Raw genomic sequence first — 23,668 nt, forward strand, 5'->3', positions numbered from 1 at the left:
ACACAGTCCCTGCTCATGATAAAGAAATCGATCCTAGAGTATACTCCGTGGACATGTGAGTAAAACGAATATCCCCTTCCCGTCGGCCATCTGGCTCTCCATGGGTCTACTGCCCCCATTTTCTCCATGAACCCTTTAAGCTCCCTTGCCATTGCTAGGAGCCTACCTGTTCTGGGACATGACCGGTCTAGATCGGGGTCGAGGACCGTATTGAAGTCACCCCCCATAATCAACTTGCGTGAGTCTAGGTCTGGAATTTTCCCCAGCACTCTTTTAATAAAGTCAGCGTCGTCCCAGTTCGGAGCATATATATTCAGCAGCACCACTCTCCTCCCCTCCAGCTTGCCCCTTACCATAAGGAATCTGCCCCTGCCGTCTGCGACTACGCTCTCTGCCTCAAATTGAACCCGCTTATTGATCATAATTGCTACCCCCCTGGACTTAGAGTCCAAGCCCGAGTGGAAGACCTGGCTGATCCAGCTCTTCCTTAGTCTAATCTGGTCAGACACTTTCAAATGTGTCTCCTGCAGCATAATGACATCCGCCTATAGAGCCCGCAAGTGCGCGAACACTGGACCGTTTAGTCCTCTGACATTCCAGGTGATTAGCCTGGTTGGGGGGCACCCCCGCGCCTCTCTTGGTTCGCCGCCTCTCCTGGTTCGCCTCTTGGCAGTTTCCACCCCCGACCTCCTCTCCTATACCTACTTCAGACCCCTCCCACGTCAGCAGAATAACTCCCCCTCCCCACCAGCAACATCTCCCAATAATCACACCCCGCCATCTACTGGCTGCATACACTCCCCCCATCTGACTCCCTTGACTAGCCAATCTGCTAGCCCGATGACTCATCCCTCCGGCGCCCACTTATCTCACTCCCATTGTTTCCCCGACCTCATCCCCCCACTCATCAACACACCACCCCTCTGATCTGACCTACTGGAGCAGTCACACTAAAATGGGAAAGATCAAATGAAATGGCATCAAACAGCAAAGTGAAGCTGCTCCAGGTGTAATACAATTCCAGCTGTGTAAACAGATAAGTGTTAACACACGACCCTTGCTGAGACATGCAGGGAGTCTAAACCAGGAAGTAATAAATTAAATTTATTTCATTGGAAAATCACATACAGAAGATGAAAATAGGGATGCAATGAAAGGTGCGATTAAGAGAGATAGATTAAAACAATTTTTAAAAAAAAAGATCTAACAATAATTAAAATCAAAAACAATACTCCATATTTGTAAAATTGCATCTCGCACCACATCATCAAATGAATTTCACCACCAAATCTAATCGCAAGGTATCAATATGGCAAAACACGTGGATGAGTAGGATCATCTGAATGGCAACCTATAGGTTTCTCTGATTAACTCCTCATGTGTGAAGGCCAGAAGTTGGTGTCTGATTTATTCCATAACATGGATGAGTACTAGTATCCTCACCATTATTCTAAAAGAACATTTCAGGCCAATTCCATGCTATTCAGTCTTTAAGCTGCAATGTGGTCAGATCTAACCAAACCAATGCGACTGAGCACTAACAAATTCAAAATATGCCTTTCATGTTGCTAACTTGTAAATGAAAAGTCAGCCAAAGAGTCAAATCCACACTCTTGTGTGCAAATTCCAGTGGCATTTCATTATTCACTGTCATTCAATGCTTAAAAATATGCTGAAATATTTTTAACATTTTTCAGCTACTGATGACTAAATTTTTTTCAAAAAGATTATGTAATGTAATCCTGACATCCTAGCTCACAACTCCAGATTTGGATTTTGGATTAGCAACAATTTCTTCATAAACTTCAAAATGTGCTAATGCTGCAGGATTAATCGGAAGGATAACGATTTAATGCCCCCATAGTGAGAAAAATAGACTATTAGTGAAATGCGTCAGTACACTTGCCTTTCATCTCCAGTTCAAGTTGAATTGAAAATGGATTAATGGATCAATGTCCTCTTCCTCCCCTGCTCTCTGCACTCACTGCTTTTCCCTTCAATCTCTCAATGACCCTCCTTTCACTTTCCACCCTCCTTCCTTCCCAATTCCTCTGTCTCCCATCCTCTCTCTCTTTCTCTCCCTCCCCCTGCACTCTCATTCTCCATCTCTCCTTCACCCTCTGTCTCTTCTGCTCCCCCTTTCCCTCAGTCTCATGTTCTCCCTCCGTCTCTCTCATTCCTCCCCTCACCCACTTCCCCCTCCTCGTTCCCCTCCCTCTCTCGTTCCCCTCCCTCGTTCCCCTCCCACCCTCGTTCCCCTCCCTCGTCCCCCTCCCTCCCTCCATCCCTCCCACTGGCGTACCCCTCCCACTGGCGTACCCCTCCCACTGGCGTACCCCTCCCACTGGCGTACCCCTCCCACTGGCGTACCCCTCCCACTGGCGTACCCCTCCCACTGGCGTACCCCTCCCACTGGCGTACCCCTCCCACTGGCGTACCCCTCCCACTGGCGTACCCCTCCCACTGGCGTACCCCTCCCACTGGCGTACCCCTCCCACTGGCGTACCCCTCCCACTGGCGTACCCCTCCCACTGGCGTACCCCTCCCACTGGCGTACCCCTCCCACTGGCGTACCCCTCCCACTCGCGAACCCCTCCCACTCGCGAACCCCTCCCACTCGCGTACTCCTCCCACTCGCGTACTCCTCCCACTCGCGTACTCCTCCCACTCGCGTACCCCTCCCACTCACGTACCCCCCCACTTGCATACCCTCCCATCCTCATATTCCAGCCTCCCTCATTCCTTCCCTGCCTTGTTCGCTCCCTGCCTCGTTCGCTCCCTGCCTCGTTCCCCTCCCTGCCTCGTTCGCTCCCTGCCTCGTTCCCCTCCCTGCCTCGTTCCCCTCCCTGCCTCGTTCCCCTCCCTGCCTCGTTCCCCTCCCTGCCTCGTTCCCCTCCCCCCTTGTTCCCCTCCCTCCCTCGTTCCCCTCCCTCCCTCGTTCCCCTCACTCCCTCGTTCCCCTCACTCCCTCGTTCTCCTCACTCCCTTGTTCCCCTCCCTCCCTCGTTTCCCCTCAGTCCCTATGCCCCATCTTCCATCTTCCCCCTCTTTCAACTCCCTCTTTCAAGTTGCGCCCTTTTCTCACCCTCCTTTTCTACTCTCCCTCTTTTTTCTCCCACTCTTTTCTCTTCCTCCCTCTTTTCTTTTCCTCCCTCTTTATCTCCCTCCTTCTTTTATCGATTCCCTCTCTACACTCCCACCTTCCTTTCATACAATCCCTCTTATCTCTCTCTCCCTCATTTCTTTCCCTCCATCCTTTCTCTCTATCCCTCTTTTCTCTCCCTCCCTCTTTTCACTCCGTCCCTCTTTTCACTCCGTCCCTCGTTTCACTCCCTCCCTCGTTTCACTCCCTCCCTCGTTTCACTCCCTCCCTCGTTTCACTCCCTTCCTCGTTTCACTCCCTCCCTCTTTCCTCTCTCCCCTCTCTCTTTAGTCCCTCCCTCTTTTCTCTCCCTCCCTCTTTTCTCTCCCTCCCTCTTTTCTCTCCCTCTCTCTTTTCTCTCCCTCTCTCTTTTCACTCCATCCCACTTTTCCGGCTTCCCCTCTTCCTCCATTTTTTCCCTTTCTGGGACTTCCCCCACCCACCCCTCTCTCCCTTCCCGTCAACCCTCACCCTGCACTTGCCCACCCTCGCTCCTCTTATCCCTCCCTCTGCCTTCGCCCTCCCAACTCCCATGCCTACCCTCTCTCCCCCCCCCCCCTTTCCCCTCTCTCCCTCCCGCCCACCCTCTTAACCCCCCCCCCAGCTGACCTACCCCTTCCCCCTGCTTTTTTCTCCCCCTCCCGCCCGTCCTCTCCCCCTCGCCCATCTGCCCTCTCCACCCGCCCCATCTCCCACCGCACTGCCCACCCTCTTCCCCCACCACCCCTCCCCCACCACCCTGCCAACCCCTCCCTCTCTCTGCCGTCCACCCTCTCCCCCTCCGCCCACCCTCCCCCTCTCCCCCCACCCACTCTACCCCCGCCCTCTCTCCCCGCCCACCCTCCCCTCTCTCCCTGCCCACCCTCCCCTCTCTCCCTGCCCACCCTCCCCTCTCTCCCTGCCCACCCTCCCCTCTCTCCCTGCCCACCCTCCCCTCTCTCCCCCCTGCCCCTCTCCCCCTCTCCCCCCACCCTCCCCCTCGCCCCCCACCCCCTCTCCCCCAACCCCCTCTCCCCCAACCCCTCTCCCCCCCCGCCCACCCTCCCCCTCTTCCCCCTCGCCCCTCTCCCAGCCTCTCCCCTCCGCTCACCCTCTCCCCTCCGCCCACCCTCCTCCCTCTCTCCGCCCGCCCACCCTCCCCCCTCTCTCCCCCTGCCCTCCCTCCCCCCTCTCTCCCCCCGCCCCTCCCTCCCCCCGCTCTCTCTCCCCCCGCCCTCCCCCCTCTCCTCCCCCCCCCCCCCTCTCCTCCCTCCCCGCCCACAGCGATTTCCCTATTCCCTTTCTTGAATAGGGGAACAACATTCGCCTCCCTCCAATCATCTGGTACTACTCCAGTGGAGAGTGAGGACGCAAAGATCATTGCCAACGGCGCAGCAACTCCTCCCTCGCCTCCTGTACCTTGGGTATATCCCGTCAGGCCCAGGGGACTTATCTATCCTGATGCTTTTCAAAATTCCCAGCACATCCTCCTTCTTAATATCAACCTGTTTGAGTCTATTAACCTGGTTCACACTGTTCTCATGGGCAACAAGGTCCCTCTCTCTAGTGAATACTGAAGCAAAGTATTCATTTAGGGCCTCCCCCATCTCTTCAGACTCTAGGTACAAGTTCCCTCCACTATCCCTGATCGGCCCTACTCTCACTCTGATCATCCTCTTATTTCTCACATAAATGTTCGAACGCCTTGTTTTTTTTCCTAATCCTTCCCGCCAGGGCTTTTTCATGCCCCCTTCTAGCTCTCCTCAGTCCATTTTTGAGTTCCTTCCTGGCTACCTTGTAACCCTCTAGAGCCGGGTCAGATCCTTGCTTCCTCAACCTTACGTCTGCTTCCTCCTTCCTCTTGACTAGAAGCTCCACTTCTCTTGTCATCCAAGGCTCCTTCACCTTTCCATTCCTTCCTCGTCTTAGTGGGACAAAACTATTCAGCACTCGCAGCAAGTGCTCCTTAAACAATCCCCACATTACTGTTGTGCATTTTCCCCAGAACAATTGTTCCCACTTTATGCTCCTCAGCTCCTGTCTAATAGCAGTATAATTTCCCCTCTCCCAATTAAATACCTTCCCATACTGTGTGTTCCTATCCCTCTCCATGACTATGGTAAAGGTCAAGGAGTTGCGGTCACTGTCACCGGAATGCTCTCCCACCGAGACATCTGACACCTAGCCTGGTTCGTTTCCGAGCACCAAGTCCAATATGGCCTCCCCCCTGGTCGGCCTATCTATATATTGAGTCAGGAATCCTTCCTGTACACACCTGCCAAAATCTGCTCCATCCAAACCATTTGCACTAAGTAGGTTCCAGTCAATATTGGGGAAGTTGAAGTCACCCATGACAACAACTCTGTTACTTCCGGACTTTTCCAAGATCTGCCGCCCAATCTGTTCCTCTATCTCTCTGCTGCTATTGGGGGGTCTATAGAAAACTCCCAATAAAGTGACTGCTCCTTTCTTGTTTCTGACTTCCACCCATACTGACTCAGTAAACAAACCCTCCTCACCTACCTCCTTTTCTGCAGCTGTGGTGCACTCCCTAATTAACAGTGCCACTCCTTTTTTTTTAACCTTCCTCCCTATTATTCTTAAAACATCTAAACCCCGGAACATCTAACAACCATTCCTGCCCCTGTGAAATCCATGTCTCCGTAATGGCCACAACATCGTAGTTCCAAGTACTGATCCATGCTCTACGTTCAGCTCCCTTATTCATGACACTAGTTCCCTAACTGTTATTGATCACAGCTCTCGTTACAAAAAATATAGAGATGTCATTGAGTAATTTGTGCGTGTTTTTTAAATCTCAGGACCTGATGTAGCGCCATCCCCACAAAGTAGCAGGCGATATATGGCAGCAGAGGCAGCCCTAATGAATGTACCACCAACTCCACCTTCTTCCAGGCACCTGCTGACACATGGACATAGGAAGTCCCACAGCCTCGGATACAAGTCAGTTATCTGTTTGTTTATCTGTTATTATTTCATTGTCACATTGATTTTTCAGGCTGTAAGCTTACAAAACACAACCACATCTGTGAGAAATGCAATTTCGAGCTACTGGGAAATTATATATTTTAGCAGGCCATTTGCTGTCATTTATTTCACTTGCTTCTTCACTTTCTGTTCTTTAAGGTACATTTAAAAACAATACCATTTATGAAGTAAAATCTTCTTCAGTCTTTGTAATTAAGTGATGATCTGCTTCCTCGTCTGGAAAATAAATTGTGCCATGAGTCATGTTTTCTTTTCTTTGATGGGTGTTTCTCTGAAAGCTCCAGAATGTCAAGAAGATGACTTGCCATGTTTACAGCTGAACCAGATAAAGTATATCTCTTGACCACAAGTGCATGTAACACTTTTTTTTATTGATTTTGTGCTACTGGCTCCCATTTGGCCAACTGCACTTTGTGGTTCTTGTCAGCTTCATGAGTCTGCACATCAGGAGCCAGCAACATGAAAAGTGCTAATCACCAGCATAAGTAAATTGAAAGTTGTGTGTGTGAAGCAAATAAATAAAGGCCGCAAATAGAAATCATTAAAAAAATCAAAGACGAAAAGCCTGAAGAAAAAAGTATTAAAAATAAAACTTATTAAAAAAATAAAAATTAAAAATATTGGAGCAATTAGGATAAATTAATCAAGATTACAGGAACAATTAGCTGAATTGTGCACTCCACAGTACTCTCAAAGGTTCATGGATAAACGTTCCCACTGGTATGCTGCTGAGGCATATGAAACAAGGAAGTCTACGATAAAGCTAAATAATCCCACAGGCAATAAATCAGATTGAAATTCTGCAGTCTTGCCACAACCAATCGCGAATGGCAGTGAACGATTGATTAACTAACTAACCAGAGGAGGAGGCTCCACAAATATGCTCATCCTCAACGATGGGGAGCCCAGCACGTCAGTGCAAAAGACAAGTTTCAAGCAGTTGCTATATAATTCAGCAAAATGTGCCACGTAAATGGTCCACTTTGGCTTCCTCCTGTGGTCCTCCGCATCATTGGTCTTCAGCCAATTTTATTTTCTCCACATGATATCAAGAAATGTTTGAAGACACTGGATGCAGCAAAGGTTGTGGGACCGAACAACATCCAAACAGTAGTACTAAAGACTTGTACTCCTGAAATAGCCACACCCCTAGCCAAATTGTTCCAGTACTGCTTCCAAGAATGGCATCTACTCAGCAATATGAAAAATTGTCCACAAATGCACTGTCCACAAAAAGGAGGACAAATCTAATTGGGCAAATTGCTGTCCCATCAACCTACTCTTAATCATCATCAAAGTGATGGAAGGTGTTTTCGACAGTGCTACCACATGGCACTTAAACAGCATAAACATGGGTTAAAATCTGTTAATTCAGCTCATTTACTTCCAGTCAAATCGTAAATAAATGGACACACAAATACCAAAACTTGCATTGTGATTCTTTTTCTGAATAATGTTAATTTGAAGGAGTAGCTTTCAAGCATTCATGTTATTTTCAGAAATGTCAATATAAGTTCTAGTCCATGGGTACAAAGCTACAGTATGCAAATCATTTGTGTGAATTTGTGTAAACATTGATATTGTATATGGCATGAAGGTATAAATTCCACTTATGGACTGGAAAATAATTCCCTTATTTTTTATCAACTCGTAATACGCATTCCTAGAAAATAATAGTGACATGTTTTGGGGCAAAAAGTGAGAAATTCTCAAATCAAACACTTAAACTATATTGCCGAAATGAAAAAAACTCAAGTTAATGTCTTTTTCCACAGCTTTATACACAAGATGAATACAGTAGAGTTTAAGAGTGCTACATTTCCCAATGGAAGACCTCGTCACCTACTAGATGACAGTGTAATGGAAAACTATACCCCTTCGAGAGTTCAGGCAGAAAGTTCCACCATTTCCAGTGGAATATCAATAGGTGTGTGAATAGATTCCAATTTTTTTACATCAAGAGAGCTTGGGATGAAATTTAGAATGGGTATGATAACAATGTTGGATTTCATTATATGGTCGGCAAAAGAGTTTTAAGTTCATGTTGAATTAACAATTGCATCAGACAAGGGAGAAAAACTTTGAATCAGATTCATAAAGTAATGTTAAATGCAATCAGTCCCACAACATTTACAGGGTACCAATGCACACTGTACCTTTGAAGTCTTGAGATGACACACTGTCTATAATGTTTAATAGATATACTAATGACCAGTGGGCATTGACTGAAAACACCATTTTTAATTCACGCCCTCAAAATTAACTTAAATATTAGATGTTCATCTTATATTGTTTTGAAGCCTACATCCTGGAGTTAAAAGGACAGTGTGCAAACTAGGTGCAAAGGACAGGTATTAAAATATAGCATTAAAAATACTGTTAATTTTCTTCTTTGTATGTTATTGCACTTCCCTGATAAATGATTGTGTATTTGGCGGCACAGTAGCACAGTTGTTAGCACCAGGGCCCCAGGTTCGATTCCCAGCTTGGGTCACTGTCTGTGCAGAGTCTGCATGTTCTCCGCATCTACGTGGGATTCCTCCGGGTGCTCCGGTTTCCTCCCATAAGTCCTGAAAGACAGCCTGTTAGGTGATTTGGACATTCTGAATTCTCCCTCTGTGTACCCGAACAAGCGCCGGAATGTGACGACTAGGGGCTTTTCACAGTAACTGCATTGCAGTGTTAATGTAAGCCGACGTGTGACAATAATAAAGACTATTATTATTATTTTCCTGCTTTGGAGTAGATAAAGAGAAATATTAATGGCTTGATCCATCAACTTTGTAAAAGATACTTAACTTTAAATTGTCAGAAGGACAAGTTACAATGTTACAGTCCTCGACATTTTTTTTTCAGGTAGCAGTGAGGGTTCAGAACTCAGTGAAGAGGTGTCATGGCCCGCATTTGAAAGGTAAGGGACTTTAAGAAAGCAGATGGAGATGGAGAATGCCTTCTGCTCCATCGAAAGACCAATGTGCACCTAACTGTGGCTTGTCTTATGGAGATGTAGTGGCCTAAACCTTCCAATTTCACCCACTGTGGGAACAGTCGCCAGTGTGATGGTAAATATGACAGATAAGCTAAAGGTCAGTTGACATTGGACGGGAATTTCTCCTCCTAGGGAAGGCAGAACCAAAAAGTCCTGCCCAATGGTTCCAAAGACCCATCAGTTCCCGGTGTTTCACTCAAGGTGGATGGATCAATCTTTCTTCTGTACAGGATCGTTTATGTCCTGTATCATTCAAAGATTTACTAGCAGTGACAAAACTTCTCGAATATTATTTTTTTTCAATCATATGCTTTTTAAAAATGTGTTTTTCTGGGCATCAAATATGTTTGTGAAAGTAATATGTGTTACTTTTGCAACTATTAGTGGCAACTATTGAATTGCCACTATTATCAAGTCCTGTTTGTCTTTTTACATAACTGACTGGCATTGAAGTACAAATATGATGATGCTGGAAAGTAGATGTTCGGTGATATGAGCATTTAAATGGATAGGTAATGTCTTCCCCTGTTCTAAAAAACAACAATGTATTGCATTGATAACCATTCCCAGTTTAAGAAATTTACAGAGTTTAAGACACCAATTTCCTTTACCTAAATTAAACATCTTTAGAGCAGTAACATGATTCCGCTTTTATTTAGCTGGTTGTGGGATGGAAAGAGTGCGTCTTTGTTCAAAGTATGTAGCCATTTTAATTTGAAAAGCTTTTAATTTAGTAAAACGTCAATTTCTTTATCTATGTTGAAACCCTAAAGTCAGATTACACTCCACATGTCTAGTGACATATTGGAGCCACATAACATGTATTTTGGAACAATCTCCGTGGAATTGGCAGTGGCAATAGCTTCAGGTTGACCCAAGATGATCTGCACTGCCAGGCTTTTGAGTAAATACATTTGAAAGCTGTTTAATGGGTTTTCTACAAGCAAAGCCAAGTCTGATAGCATTAATTCTGACCCCCTGAGCATCCTTGATTTTAATTCTCCACTATTGATGACCATGCCTTCGGTTGTCAATGCCGAAACTCTGGACCCCCCCCCCCCCCCCCCCCCCCCCCCCACACACACGCACGCACACACACACATCTCGCCTCCCTAGCACTTTTCTCCTTTTTGGGTCATCGGACCTGATATCTTCTGATGTGGCTTGGTGTCATGGTGTCATATTTAGTTCTACAATGCTTGTCTGCAGTGCCATGTGACATTCTATTAGGGTGACACGGTAGCACAGTGGTTCGCACAGTTGCTTCACAGAGCCAGGGTCCCAGGTTCGAATCCCGGCTTAGGTCACTGTCTGTGCGGAGTCTACACGTTCTCCCTGTGTCTGGTGGGTTTCTGTCGGGTGCTCCAGTTACCTCCCACAAGTCCCGAAAAACTTGCTGTTAGGTAATTTTGACATTCAAAATTCTCCCTCGTGTATGAACTGGTGCCGGAATGTGACATCTAGGGGCTTTTCACAGTAAACTCATTGGAGTGTTAATATAAGCCGACTTGACAAGATTATTATAAGATTATTATATTATATTACATTAAAGGCAATATGTAAATATAGGTTGTTTTAACACTTAACATTGTCCCATGTCAAAACGATGCAAAACTGTAATTAATACTATATTATGAATACAGGATGCCACATATTCAAACATTGTCATACCTCAAATGCAGTTAATGCATAAAAACAGTGTGAAATAAATCTAATTGCTCACTAAGTAGTAATTCTAAAAACATTAAAAGTCCTCCGAATATGAAATTAATGCATGAGGTATTTTATTAATTACCACAAAAATGTGGCATCATTTCAGTTTCTACTAACTTTAGTTGTATTACTTGTTATCGACATAAGACCATAAAACATAGGCGCAGAATTAGACCACTCGGCCCATCAAGTCTGCTCTGCCATTCAATCATGGCTGATATTTTTATCATCCCCATTCTCCTGCCTTCTCCCCATAATCCCTGATCCCATTATTGATCAAGAACCTATCTATCTCTGTCTTAAAGACACTCAGTGAATTGACCTCCACAGCTTTCTGCAGCAAAGAGTTGGCTGAAGAAATTCCTCCTCATCTGTTTTGAAGGATCTCTCTTTAGACTGAGATTGTGTCCTTTGCTTCTAGTTGTTCCTACAAGTGGAAACGTCCTCTCCATGACCATTCTCTCCAGGCCTCGCAGTATCCTGTAAGTTTCAATAAGATCCCCCCATCCTTTTAAACTCCAACGAGTACAGACCCAGAGTCGTCAACCGTTCCTCATACAACAAGCTCTTCATTCCAGGGATCATTCTTGTGAACCTCCTCTGTGAGGTCAGCTGGTGGAATGCGTGACCAGTCATATGTGCGAAGTCATGGACCATACTGTCATCCTTGATGACCACGTGCAGAAAGTGCTCCCAACTGCAGAAACTTGTATTTTGTGCAATGGCTGGAGACACCTTGGCATATCCGTGAGGCTGAGAGTTACATGGATAGGACATTTAAAGAGGTGATCAGACCGCAGCTCAAGTGACTGGAGGAAAGACGGGTAACAACCATGAGTCCAAGAGACATAGGACTGCAGGGGTCCCCTGGGGTCCCGCTCTCAACTCTGTTTTCCATTTTGGACACAGTAGGAAGTCTTACAAAACCAGGCTGAAGTCCACCATGTTTCTTTTGAATCACTTGCTTTTGGAGCATTGCTCCTTCATCGGTTGAGTGAAGTCCAACGCCAGCATCTCCACATCATTCCATTTTGGAAGCTGATGAGGGTGATGGTTCCTCAAGGTGAAGTCAGCGCCAAGGTTCTGGCTCCACAACCAGGGAAGGAAGAAGGCAGGAAGAGCAATAGTGATAGGGGATTCAGTAGTTAAGGGAACAGACAGGCGTTTCTGCAGCCGCAGACGTGACTCCAGGATGGTGTATTGCCTCCCTGGGATCTGGGTGATGGATTTCAGTGAACAACTTCATAGCATCCTAATCGGGGAGGGTGGTAAGTCAGAGGCCATGGTACACATTGATACCAACGATATAGGGAGAATGAAGGATGAGTTCTTGCATCAAGAATTCAGGGAGTTAGGCAGCAGATTAAAAAGCAGGATCTCTGGAGGTTCTAATCTCTGGCTTACTGCTGGAGCCATTTGTTGGCGAGTACAGGAATAGGAGAATAGAGAAAATGAATCCAAAGAGAAAATGCTGGAAAATTTCAGCAGGCCTGGGAGCATCTGTAGGGAGAGAAAAGAGCTAACATTTTGAGTGGGTCATCTGGACTCAAAACTTTAGCTCTTTTCTCTTCTTACAGATGCTGCCAAACCTGCTGAGATTTTCCAGCATTTTCTCTTTGGTTTCAGATTCCAGCATCCGCAGTAATTTGCTTTTATCCGGAGCAGATGAATGCTTGACTCGTGGTATTGGGAGGAGTTTGAATTAGTTCGGCAGGGGAAGGGTTCACAGAGCATTAGTACAACAGGGACACATCATACAATAGTAAAAGAACCAAGACGGGGAGTTCAGCCATGTTGAGTTCCAAGGGAGTAAAGCCAGGCTAGATGGCCCCTACTTTAATGCTAGGAGTATTATACGTGAGACTGATGAGTGAAGTGCATGAATTGACACATTGAATTGTGATATTGTTGCCATCCCAGAGATGTGGTTGAGTGAGGGGTAGGACTAGCAACTCAACATTCAGAGTATAGGATCTTCAGGTGAGGCAGGGGAGGGTGTAAAAGAGGAGGTGATGTTGTATTATTAATTAAGGAGTCAGTAACTGTAGTAAGGAGGAACGATATATTGGAAGGGTCTTCAATTAAGCTTTGTGGGTAGAGCTTACGAATAAAAAGGGAGCAGTAACATTGCCCCTGAACAGTCAGCAGGCAATAGAAGAACAGATATGTAGACAATTCACTGTGATGTGCAAAAATAATAATTGGGTAGTTATATGAGGGGTTCAACTTCCCCAACATAATTGGGGTAGTTTAAAAGATTTAGAGGGAGTGGATTTCTTGAAATGTATTCAGGAGAGCTTTTTATGTAATGTGTAGAAGGGCCAACAAGGGACAACGCAGTGCTGGATCAAATTCTGGGGAACAAAGCCAGACAGAAGAAGGTCTTGGGTCGCAGAAAGATATAGACGGGTTGGTCAGATGGGCAGATTAGTGACTTTAATTTAATCCTGAAAAGTGCAAGGTGATTTTCTTTGGAATGAGTATCAAGACAAGGGAGTACTCAAAGAATAGCAGGACACATGGAACCTCAGAGGAGCAGAGGGATCTTTGGATGTTTGTCCACAGATCCCTGAGGTTAATAGAGTAGTTAAGAAGGCGTGGAGGACACTTTCCTTTATCAGTCGTGGCATAGATTCTAAGAACGAGGTTATGCTGAAGCTGTACAAAACTTTGGTTAGGCCACAGCTGGAGTATTGTGTGTAGCCCTAGCCGCCACACTAAAGGAAGAATGTGATTGCACTGGAGAGGGATGTTGCCAGGGATGGAGCATTTGAGTCATGAAGATAGGCCGGATCGGCTTGGGTTGTGTTCTTTAGAGTCGAGAAGGCTGAGGAGGAATCTGAGGTGCATACGATTATGAGGGATATGGAAAGGGAGCAGCTGGTCCCCCTTAATCGAAGGGTCAATAACGAGAGGGCATAATTTTAAGATGAGAGGGAGCTTTAGAGGGGATTTGAGGAAAAGTCTTTTCATCCAGAGGGTCGTGGGAGTCTGAAATGCACTTACTGGAAGGGTAGTAGAGGCAGGAAACCTCACAACTTTTAAAAGTACATTGATGAGCACTTGAAAAGTCATAACATTCAAGGCTGTAGGCCAAATGTTCGGAAGTCGGATTGCTGGATATTTAGTGTAGCTTTGTTTGATAGGCCGAAGGGCTGCTTCTGTAATGTATGATCCTATATGCGTGATCCACTGAACGCATTGCGCTCGAGCGCAGTGCAGCTGGTAGATGCCGGAGAGGCCTCCCGTGGGTTCCCAAGCAGCCTTCACGCATAGTAGAATCTACCCAATTCCTGCAAGGCGTCAGAGTCAGAATCCCGCCCAAAAGGGGCAGGACCAAAAGGCATTCCCTGAAGTTGGTTTTAAACCGACTTTGGTGAACGTACCCGGCATCTACCAGCCTCCTGGAATGTACCAGCCACCCCAGCGAGGCCGCAGCCGGGCACCATTCAGCACTGGTCCACATATACGTGGACCAGGTGGAATGGCACCCGGGGTGTCTCCCGGGCTATCGGAGACCCCTGGGTGGTCAAGATCAGTGCATGGTGACCCCTCTGACCCTTCCCCGGGAATGTGAGCTGGCACCTTGGCACTGCCATCCTGGCACTGCCAAGGTGCCCAGGTGGCACGGCCTCCCATCCACCACCTTTAACATTCATTCCCTACCTCAATGGGTGAGGAGCTGTGGAAGGTGGCAGAGATCAACAGAGGCCTGAGAGCCAAAGTAGAAAATCTGGAGAATAGTCACGAAGGTTAAATCTGAGCATCTGGGTGTACTTGAGGGGGTGGATGACTGGAGGCCTACAGAGCACTTCCCCGACATGCTGGCAAAGTTGGGGACTGGGAGTATCCCTCCCAGTACGAATTGGACAGGGCCCACCCATCGCTCTGACCGAAATCAAGGACGAATGGACCGCCAAGAGCTGTGATTGCCTGCTTTTACAATTTTCAAGTGCAGGAGATGGTGCTGAGGTGGGCAGGCAGAAGCGGGAGGTGGAGTGGGACAGAAATGGTGCACGGATATACCAAGACTTAACAAAGGAGCTGACAAGGAGATGGGCCTTTTGTCGAGCTAAGGTGGTGTTGTATAAATGCAACATGCATGTTTTTTTCTGTGTGGTCTAACCAGCGACGCTGAGGGTTACGCACAACTACTACTTCGAGGCAGAGGCGTTCGTGAAGGCAGAAGTCCTGGGATTGGACTGAATTTAGACTTTGATGGTTTTTGACTGGGTTTTTCCTTTATACTGTTCTTTCCCGTTGTGAATGTTATGGTGAACTGTTTTGTGAAATATATGTTTGGGCTGGGGTGGTTTGGGAGGGACCGTTGGGATTTACGGATGTTTGGGTTTTAGGGTTTGTTTGGGCGTAAGGTGTTGGAAGTTTCGAAGAGGTGGGTATAGGGGACTTTGGAGTGGGTCTGTTTTTCGATGTGGGGAAGGGGCTCTGGCAGGAACCGCCATGTTAGCAAACATATTGTTGGCTAGTGAATGGGGGGAGAAGCCACTGTCATTGGAACCTGTATGGGCAGGTTTCGATGGGCCTCCGGGGTATAAATGGTGGGGGATGGGGACGATACTGGGTGAGGATTTTTCAAGAGGAAGGAGGTGATGGTGACTAGGGCTTGGGCTGGGTCTCGCCTGCTTGGCTGGCCCTGGGAGGATGGTCATGGCAAAGGGGGGGGGGGGGGTTGAGAGACCCCAGTCAGAGTGGTGACATGGAATGTGCGAAGGTTGGGGGGGGGGGGAACCAGTGAAGAGAGTGCGAGTTTTCTCGCACTTAAAGGGTCTGAAAGCTTTGTAGTGCTGTTACAGGCGACCCATCTGAGAGTAAAGGACCAGATGAGGCTGAGGAAATCTAGTGGTAAGCTGGAAGTTTGGGAGAAGATTCAGGGTAACTGGTCTATAGTTTCCTACTTTTTCTCTCCCTTTCAACTAAAGATTCAGCAAAAGGATACTAAAAATAAAATCAAAAGTGGAAAGATAAAGTATTAAAGGAAACTAGCAGAAAATATAAACACCGATACCAAAAGCTGCTACAGTAGTCCCCGGTTATACCGCGCTCCGCAATATACGGCGGTGGGGCTTATGGACCCCAACTGTCAGCTTCCCTCTCCGGATCAAGGTGAGCCGGCCGCTGAAGTTGACTCTGCCGGCTGATTGGAGGGAGATTCAGTGAGAGAGGAGCAGCTCACACAGCGTCCGGAAGTGGATAGTGCAGAGCTACAGCTGCCTCAACCCTGCACAGCAGACAGGTTCTTTAAACCGGTGGCAGTCAGAACATATTTTTGAAAGGCAATCCTTTCCTCCAGTTTGGTGAAACCCACCAGAGTTCCTGGTAAGTTTCTGTGGGTCTCCCTCTGGAATAACTCCCAGCCTCATTCTGTGGCAATCAGAGAGCTTGTTTTAATTAGATCCACGATGGGGGCTTTAAATTTATTTAAAAATCTATGCATGCGCTTCCCATTGTGAGTCTACGGGGGTCTGACCTCTCCCCCCGCCCCCCCCCGTAGACTCACAATGGGAAGCGCATGCATAGATTTTTAAATAAATTTAAAACCCCCATCGTGGATATCCGCGGCTCGGATGCAACGCGGGTGGCTGTCTTGGACCCCAACACCCGCGTTATAACGGGGGACTACTGTATTTGTTCATAAGGAGGAAGAGAATAGCTAAAGTAAATGTTGGCCCTTTAGAGTATGATACTGGTGAGGTAATAATGGCGAACACAGAGATGGCGGAGGCACTGAACCAATATTTTGCCTCTGTCTTCATGGTAGAAGATAACAAAAATTTTCCAAAACTACAGCTAATACAGAGGAACTTGGTACAATAACCATCACTACGGAGTCGTTGTTGAATAAACTGATGGGATTAAAGGCAGATAAATCTTTGAGACCTGATGGCCTGCACTCTCTGGAATTAAGAGAGGTGGCAGCAGAGGTGCAGGGGTGGGAATGGGAGGGTTGCCATTCCAGGTAGCGACAACTCATTTTAGGTATTTGGGGGTGCAGGTGGCATGGCACTGGGCACGACTCCGTAAACGTAATTTCACAAACCTGGTGGGGAGGCTGAAGGAGAACTTGATGAGATGGGATAGTTTCCTCTTGTCGCTGGCAGGTTGGTACAGGCAGTAAAAATTAACATTTTGCCACTGTTCCTGTTTCTGTTCGTGTCTGGAGTTCTTTTGCCAAAGACATTCTTTCAAGGAGTGGACAGGCCAGTCTCATTGTTTGTGTGGGCAGGGAAGGTAGCCAGGATATGGAAAGCAGTGCTCCAAAGGGGGCGACAGTTTGGGGGGGTTGGCCCGCCGAACTTGTTACACTATTACTGGGCGGCGAATGCAGAGAAGGGTTAGAGTAGAGACAGAGGTTTTGTGGGTGTCGACGGAGGTGGGTTCTTGTAAAGGGTCGGGTTTGCTGGCAATGGCGCCACTACTATTCGCCCCTGGGAAGTGCTTGGATAGTCCTGTGGTGGTAGCCACGCTGAAGAGTTGGGGGAAATTCCGACAGCACTTCAAATTGAGGATAGGTTTGAGGTTGATGCCGATAAGAGGGAATCATGGGTTTGAGCCAGGGAGGATGGATGCAAGGTTCCGAGGATGGGAGGAGAAAGGGGTGAAAGAGATGAAGGATCTGTTTTGGAGGGGTGGTTCGCAGACTTGGAGGAGTTGGGGTCCAGCTTGAGGAGGGTTTCAGCTAAATACAGATGCAAAATTTTGCAAGAAAGGTTTTCCTGAACTTTACAGTGGCACCGTCCTCCTTGTTGTTGGAGGAGATGCTGTCGGTGGGGGTTTGGAGAGTGAGGTAGTTTCGGCGATCTACAGTAGGATTATGGCGGTGGACAAGGAGTCCATGGAAGAGATTAATGCCAAGTGGGAGGAAGAGTTGGGAATGGTGTTGGAGGAAGCATTATGTTATGTTGCGAAGCGCTGTGAAGGGTTAACGCTTCGACCTCGTGCGCAAGGCTGGGGTTGATACAATTAAAAGTGGTGTATAGGGCGCACTGAACGAAGGCGAGAATGATCCGGCTGTTTGAGGGAGCGGAGGATAGCTGCAAGCGGTATGGAAGGGGCCCAGCCAATCATGTCCATATGTTCTGGGCCTGCCTGAAGTTGGAGAAGTTTGGGGTCGTTTTGCAGCACCATGTCTGAGGTTCTGCATGTGGATTTGGAGCCGGGTTCCCTGAAGGCCATATTCGAGGTGTCAGATCTGCTGGAACTGCAAATGAGTGTGGGGGCATGTGTTTTAGCCTTCGCTTCATTGATTGCTCACAGGTGGGTTCTCTTGGTGTGAAGGTCAACCTCTCTGCCCCTGTGCCTCAGCGTGGCTGGGGGATCGTATAGAGTTCCAGTATTTGGAGAAGGTGAGATTTGCTCTGAGAGGGGCAGATGAGGGGTTCCACCAAAGATGGGATTTGTTTGTCTTACATTTTTGGGATCGTGTTGCCGACGAGGGGTAAGGGGGCAGTTCGGGGGGGGGGGGGGGGGGGTTGTGTATTGTTAAAATGGTGAATATTTGAATAAAAATGTTTTAAAAAAACATTCATTCCCTCCGCCACTGGTTCACAGTGGCTGTAGTGTGTACCATCCAGAAGGTGCTCTGCAGCAGTTCTCCCTTGACAGCACATTCCAAACCCACAACCACGAGAAGAACAAGGGCAGCAGACCCATGGGACCACACACTCTTCTGTCTTGGAACAGTATTGTCATAATATCCACTCATGTATATAATGAGATGCAGACAGGCAGTGATTGACACACAGGATGACCAATGAACACACAACACAGAACAACCAATCACCAAACAGGACACCACCACTATAAAGCCCACAGGGCATTATGACTCTCCCTCTCTCAGGACCTAGCTACTGAGAGAGTCAGAGTGCACAAGTTAGGGAGCACTATTACCATGCGGTAGCTAGTAATTCTGGTCAAGCCAGTAAGAGGTCATCAGTTGGATTATTAGAGTGTCAACCCACAGCTGAACATGTACAGCAGTCCATTGTTAAATAAAACTGTTGGATCATCTCCTGTGTCAGACATTTGTTTCTAGCTTCCCTGCATCCAGTTGTAGTCAACGTCGAACCAACCTGCCTAACACATCAGATATCACAGTTACTTCACCATTGCTCAATCAAATTCCTGGAACTCCCTCCTCAGTAATGCTGTGAAATACCTGAATCACATGAACAAAAGCAGTTCAAGAAAGCAGCCAACCATCACCTTCTCAAGGCCAATTATGGATGGGCAGCAAAAGCTTGCCATGCCAATACATGTGAATGGTTATATCCTGTGAATGCTTTTGATTTCATAGTCTTTTTCTATTTGTTGCTCTGAACCAGGAATTAGGGAGACACTATAAATTGCAATTCAGATTGAACTTTTGTAGCCAGCAGAATGAGCAAATTGTTTTAGCCCTTCAGATGGTTTCACAGGTCGGCGCAACATCGAGGGCTGAAGGGCCCGTACTGCGCTGTAGTGTTTTATGTTCTATGCCTAGGTTACATTTGACCAAGGGGAAAGGATAGTGTTGACCCTACCACTAGGCCAATCGGGCGCCTTATGTTGTATTCGTTGTATAATGGATTAGTTTCAAAATCATAGATTTTTGTCTGATGACTCCAGAGAATGATTAATAATAATAATCGTTATTAGTGTCACAAATAAACTTACATTAACACTGCAATGAAGTTACTGTGAAAATCCCCTAGTCGCCACACTCCAGCGCCTGTTCAGATACACTGGGGGAGAATTCAGAATGTCCAATTCACCTATCAAGCACATCTGTAGGGACTTGTGGGAGGAAACCGGAGCACCAGGCCGCATGGTAGCACAAGTGGATAGCACTGTGGCTTCACAGCGCCAGGGTCCCAGGTTCGATTTCCCAGTTGGTCACTGTCTGTGCGGAGTCTGCACGTTCTCCCCGTGTCTGCGTGGGTTTCCTCCGGGTGCTCTGGTTTCCTGCCACAGTCCAAAGACGTGCAGGTTAGGTGGATTGGCCATGCTAAATTTCCCTTAGTGTCCAAAAAGGTTAAGCGGGGTTATGGGGATAGGGTGGAAGTGAGGGCTTAAGTGGGTCGGTTCAGACTCGATGGGCTGAATGGCCTCCTCCTGCACTGTATGTTCTATATTCACCCGGGGGAAACCCACGCAAACACGGGGAGAACGTACAGACTCCGCACAGTGACCCAATCCGGGAATCGAATCCGGGTCCTTGGCACTGTCAAGCAACAGTGCTAACCAATGTGCTAATGTGCTGCCTATTGTATGTTCTTGAGTTTTTTTCAATGCTCACTAGGTCATTTCCAGTATTATTCTACTGATGTTTCCTGCTTTTAGAATGGCCTTTTAAAGCTCTCAGTGGCAGTATATGTGAACACTAAAGAGCAGCATTTTGTGATAATAACTCTTGGAAAGTTGCACGTGTATGCAATTGTACCATAAAGTAGTAGAATATGTAAACAATCCCAAGGTTACCCAGTCATGTCTGGTAGAAAATGCTGAATGCATATTGCAGGACTATCCTGAGGGAAAATTTGTATCTACTGATCCACTTGGTTGATTCAAAAATAAAAGCAAAATATTGTGGATGCTGGAAATCTAAAATACAAACACAAAATGCTGGATTAACTCAACAGGCCTGGCAGCATTTGTGGAGAGAGAAACACAGTTAATATTTTGAGTCCATTGACCCGTCTACGGAACTGAAAAGGGATAGAAATGTGATGAATTATATACGGATAGAGGGAGGTGGGGCAGATTGTAAAGTCAGTGATAGGTTGGAGCTTTATTTTTTTAAATTATCTTTATTGTCACAAGTAGACTTGCATTACAATGAAGTTACTGTGAAAAGCCTCTCGTCGCCACATTCCGGCGCCTGTTTGTGTACACAGAGGGAGAATTCCTCATGTCCAATTCACCTAACAGCACGTCTTTCGGACTTGTGGGAGGAAACCGGAGCACCCAGAGGAAACCCACACCGACACAGGGAGAACGTGCAGACCGGGCACAGACAGTGACCCAAGCCGGGAATCAAACCTGGAAACCTGGCACTGTGAAGCAACAGTGCTAACCATTGTGCTACTGTGCTGTCCAAGGAGAGATTGGCAGAAATGTAATGGACATAAGACAAAAGGGCTGTTAATGGTGCCATTAGGGACCAAAGAGTGTTAATAATGGCACAGGTAGGATAACAGAATGTGTTAATAGGAAAACAGGTTAGTGCTCAGTGAGGGCAAAATTGAACAAGAGATAGTGTCCATGTGGGGGAGGGGTGGGTAATATTGGACAAGCAAGGGATACAATACAGAAAACAAAAGGGGGGTGGAGTTAGATGGATGGGTAACTTCACAGCTCAAAAGTTTTGAAGTCCATGTTGAGTCTACAAGACTGTAACGTGCCTAATCTGAAGATGAAGTGTTGTTATTCCAGTTTGTATTGGGTTCGCTGGAGCATTGCAGCAGGCCGAGGACAAATATGTGGTCATAGGGGCAAGATGTTGAGATGAAATGGCAAAGGAATGGAAGGTGTGGTCATGCTTGGGAACGGGAAAAAGTGGTCAGTGCATGTCACTCCCCCCGATGTAGAGGAGAACACATTGGGAGCAGCGAATACAGTTGATTCAAAGTGTCACTTACAGAAGGCTCGGAGCTCTCTGCCCTCCACACACACCCCCTCCCCCACTCCACACCCCCAACTTACCGGAATTAGAGTGTCAAGTGGAGAATCATAGAATTTACAGTGCAGAAGGAGGCCACTCAGCCCATCGAGTCTGAATTGGCCCCTGGAAAGAGCACCCTTCCCAAGCCGACACCTCCACCCCATCCCCACAACCCAGCAACCCCACCCAACACTAAGGGCAATAAAGAAGAGCCTCACCATAAGAATCTGTGCACTGCTTCAAATATTGGAGTGGTTTCTTGCAACTCAAATGTTGAAAACCAAGAGAATATTTTGAGCATTGCCATTTTTTTCAAACTGATAATAACATTCTGCAGGAACCGGCTTTATTATACTCTCTGTCCAGTGCCACGGGTTGGAAGGAATGGCTATCGAAGTCACATGAAGGCGAACAGGTAGCAATCTCTTTTATAAAGGAGTCAGATATCACTTTTCTTTCCAGGGTGTAAAATCAGGTGAAGGAAACAGTACTAACCCAGATCATTGATTGTTTTCTCTCTCAAATCAGTTTACTAATGTGGAGATGGTTCTTAAAATTTGTGGTGCCTTCTTTCACTTTAATTTGCTGTACATCTGATCCCAAGGTTTGGATTCTATTTAATTTGCCTCACATTCTGATTTGTTTCTTGTGCCGAAAATAATTATATGTTACTGTTAAGAGTATAAGCAATTGATTTAGAAATATAATAACTCAGAGACATTCAATGCAGGGAAACTGTTATTGTAGATTCTACGATGATGAAACACTTTTTCATATGAAATGTATAAAAAGTTTCCATTTAAATGCACCTGCTATAGTCAGATTTTGCAATGGTACTGCATTGATAAAATCTTTATTTGGTGTACACCTGATCCCAAGGTTTTGATTGTACTTGATTTGCCTCCCCAAGAGACACCAGAGATAACATCCTTGTTACCCCACTTCTATACAAATTTTCCAGCAGAGGTCACTGGATAAAGAACAGAAACAGATTCACTAAACATACTTCAGTACTTTATTCATTGAAAGGATTTCCTGGCTCTGCCAGCAGCGACCATCATTGCTGCTCTCCAAATTTTCCTGTCCCGCTCACAACGATGCCCACCATTGGCGGGAACAGAAAATCTCTGCCAATGATCAATCACACTGAGAAGATTCCAGCTTCAGTTCCTAGATTATGTTGAGGTAGCTGATCTTAGCAGGGATGTGCTGCAGATCCCTTCTGCACGCCAAGCTAGGGTTCCTTCTCCTAAACACTTTCCGGTGATCCCAACTGGAAAAAGCATGCATGTGGATTAAAGTGACAGGGATATGGGCTTGATGAAGTGATCCTAAAGTTGAATTACATGGTGACACCCACCAGGCTGGGTCACTTGGGCAAGCCACATAAGGGCTCTGATGCCCACAAAACGGTATCCCAGCTGTGCTTTCAAGAAAGGATGAGACTGAATTGGAAAGGGGAACAAATGACTTGTTCTAGAATCAATTCAACATTGTTAATAAAGAAATTATTCTGACTTGCAAACGAAACAGTCAAATAATTGTGTTTGGCTTGGGCTATTATTGAAGTAAAATGTTTCCAGAAAGAGTCAAGGTAAATTTTAAAATATCTATATCACATATACCAATAATTACCACACTGTTTACTTCATTGAAGGATTAATTGACTCTCGTTAGTGGTGACTAATTCATGGTCAATTCTGTTAGATTTACTTTCAGAGTGTTATGGGCCAGGGCTTAGAAACTCCAAAGTGTATTATTGAGTTCACCTGGCCTACAACCTTTATGTTGAATTTGGCTAGGATGAGCACAAAAGCCTTTGCCTGAGATATGATTCATCAGACTCCCTAGACACTTTAATCAAAACAAGGTTTATTCTAAGAATATAGTTAACATATATATATATCTATAAATACAGTAAACATTTTTATCAATTACAAACAAAGACACCACACAGCTACAGTCATCTACGTATAACACTTAATGAATTCCCCCTTAACAGTTCCAATTCAATAACAAAATCCAATAAACCAAACCCCTATTTAAGGGCATGGGCCAGCGCACTGCATTCTCACTGGGGCTGGCCCTTTCCTTAAAATTGTGATCCAGTCACAACCTGCAGATTCAAACTCGTTCCAGAAAGCAAACTATATATTTTAAGGTACCAAGACAGGTA

The 23,668-nt window shown here is 46.3% G+C and overlaps 1 protein-coding gene across 4 annotated transcripts in view; it reads left to right on the forward strand.

The window, feature by feature from the left end:
* Positions 1–23,668, forward strand: part of ralgps2 (Ral GEF with PH domain and SH3 binding motif 2) — a 646,420-nt gene that overhangs the window by 553,165 nt on the left and 69,587 nt on the right. For 3 of the 4 annotated variants that reach the window (XM_038795105.1, XM_038795106.1, XM_038795104.1), the window contains 4 exons: positions 5,944–6,085; positions 7,906–8,057; positions 8,987–9,041; positions 21,830–21,907. In XM_038795105.1, coding sequence (XP_038651033.1) covers positions 5,944–6,085; positions 7,906–8,057; positions 8,987–9,041; positions 21,830–21,907 — 427 coding nt within the window. The remainder of the gene's footprint in view (positions 1–5,943; positions 6,086–7,905; positions 8,058–8,986; positions 9,042–21,829; positions 21,908–23,668) is intronic. The other variant, XM_038795107.1, reaches the window with a different exon arrangement.

The sequence above is a fragment of the Scyliorhinus canicula genome, chromosome 4 (genome assembly GCF_902713615.1).
Source record: "Scyliorhinus canicula chromosome 4, sScyCan1.1, whole genome shotgun sequence".
Classification (NCBI taxonomy): Eukaryota; Metazoa; Chordata; class Chondrichthyes; order Carcharhiniformes; family Scyliorhinidae; genus Scyliorhinus; species Scyliorhinus canicula.